This window comes from Triticum dicoccoides, chromosome 5A (genome assembly GCF_002162155.2).
Source record: "Triticum dicoccoides isolate Atlit2015 ecotype Zavitan chromosome 5A, WEW_v2.0, whole genome shotgun sequence".
NCBI lineage: Eukaryota > Viridiplantae > Streptophyta > Magnoliopsida > Poales > Poaceae > Triticum > Triticum dicoccoides.
In genome coordinates, this window is record NC_041388.1 from 423,129,414 (window position 1) to 423,131,614 (window position 2,201).

At 47.8% G+C, this 2,201-nt stretch overlaps 1 protein-coding gene across 1 annotated transcript; it reads right to left on the reverse strand.

Moving 5' to 3' along the window:
- On the reverse strand, positions 1-946 carry LOC119297510 (probable glutathione S-transferase GSTF1). Its single transcript, XM_037575273.1, has 3 exons — positions 784-946; positions 631-679; positions 1-551 (listed from the first exon to the last, which is right to left on the reverse strand). The coding sequence occupies exons 1-3, from the start codon at positions 934-936 to the stop codon at positions 106-108; spliced, it is 648 nt and encodes a 215-aa protein (XP_037431170.1). The 5' UTR covers positions 937-946; the 3' UTR covers positions 1-105.
- Between the last annotated feature and the right edge of the window lie 1,255 nt (positions 947-2,201).

The window sequence follows — 2,201 nt, forward strand, 5'->3', positions numbered from 1 at the left end:
TGTTGGATACATTGCTTTTATTGAATTTCTTGACAGAAAAGACTGCAAAACGTTTACAGGTACGTGCTCTGTCGGACCGGGGAAGACTTTCGAAACCTGTCATGACTAAACCTTGGTGGTCATATTGGCGCTGATCTTCTTGAACGAGGGCCGGGACATGAGGTCCTCCCACCAGGCCTTCACGCGAGGGTACGAGTCGAGAAGCGACCCATACGGCGTCGCGTCGACGATGTAGAAAGTGCTCGCGAAATGGTTGAGATCCGCGAAGCTGAAGAAGTCTCCGGCGAGGTACCTGTGCTCGGACAGGCGCGCCTCGTAGATTTCAAGAACCTTCTTCGTCTTCTCCACGGCCTCGTCGACAACCGCCTGGTTCGTGGGGAGGCCGCGCAGAGTGGGGTTGAGGAAGCACTCCAGCATGATGAGCCTCAGGGCCTGGCGGTACTGGTGCGCCTCCACCTCCGTCCACACGTCCACCATGGCGGCCTCCTCCGGGTCGCCCTCCCTCAGCAGGTCCGCCTGCTCCGTCTTGTACTTCGCGATCGCACGGGCCTCTGCAAGCCATGCATGAGGACATTAGAGTGCAAGTTTGAGACCTGGAGCGAGAGTGAGCCATGGAAGTTTGATGCTCACCGAAGAGGACCAGATCCCCGTCTTGTAAGGCCGGGACGAGCCCAAACGGCTGCAGCAATTAAGAAGAGTCAGCACTCATCACCGGATGGACAGGTCTGGCTATGGCATGGAGGAACGGTGGAAGCAGGCATGCATTGAGTTGGACACACGTACGTTTCTGGCGAGGTGCTCCGGGCTCTTCTGCTCCTTGGCCTGGAAGAGATCCATGTGGACGAGCTCGTACTCGGCGCCGACCTCCTCCAGGCAGAGCAGCACCCGCGCCACGTTGATCGACTTGGCCGGCCCAAACACCTTCACCGGCGCCATTGCTGGTTATGCTGTTCATGTGTCGCAGCAGATCGTAGAATATATATAGATAGATGGAAATGGAGATGTAGTGGAGTATATGCCGTGCGCGAAGGAGATGGAAATGATGGCTGAGTAATGCGCAACCACCGCCCACGCAGGACGACATGGACGCATGCATGGTGGTGTGTGCATTTCGATCAATCCGTGGTGGTGCCTAGCTGTGACAGGGTCGGTTTCTTTTTCCTTGTGGTAATGGTGAGGTGATGGGGTCGTCTTGGTAGGCGGTACACTACTCACCGGTGAGCAGTGTTGATGGGGGTGGCTGGTACGTCTTGCTAGCACGAGTGGTCGCTAGTCAGCACACTCCTGTTGGGACACTTGCAGGACCGCGAGGGCCACGATGGCTTGTCCTGAACCTTTTACATACCTACAAAAGGAAATGTTATCGGTTCATTCATTTTGCTTCGTATGTAGTCATTTGTTGAAAATTCTAGAAAGACAAATATTTAGGAACGAAGGTAAAAATTACTTGCCTCCCTCTGATTTTCAGGAGGGTGGGCCACTTCATCCTCCTATCTCTAATTCTATTTGTCCACGTTGCATATTACGTAAAACACGTAAGTAGTATTACATAGGTGTAGTATTATCCGTTTCATAATGTAGTGCATATAGATTTTTTAAAAAGTCAAACCTCACGAACTTTGACCAAATTTGTAGAGAAAAGCATTCACATCTAGAATGTCAAACATATATCATTAGATTCTCATAAGATGTAGTTCCACATTTTATATATTTGATTGTAGATATAAATAGTTTTCTCTATAAACTCGGTCAAAGTTACTTTTTTAAAAATACATACGCATTACATTATGAAATGGAGGGGGTATGATATAAAAGTAAAACGTTAGTCAAAGAACAGATGTCTCTAGTCATGATCACAAAAGGAACGTACTTTTACTACTCTACTCCATTTTAGTAAAGTCATCCTTGGTTAGGATCACCCTCGGCATAAGAACCAAACAAAAAACTTTAGTCTTGATGGCACTTCTGATTTTCAAAGCCATTTTTTTTACAAGTGGAGTGATCTTATCCATCATCTCATCATGCATAGACTTGACAAAGACCAGACATTCTGATGCAAGTGCCATATGGGCATATTCCTCTAGTGAGGTTTCAATATGTAACAAGCTAGATTCAATTGGTGAATAACCAAGATTTATTTCTTCCACATGATGTGATCTTAAGAAGGCTTAGTAATCCACTTGGACAACATGGTGGTTGTC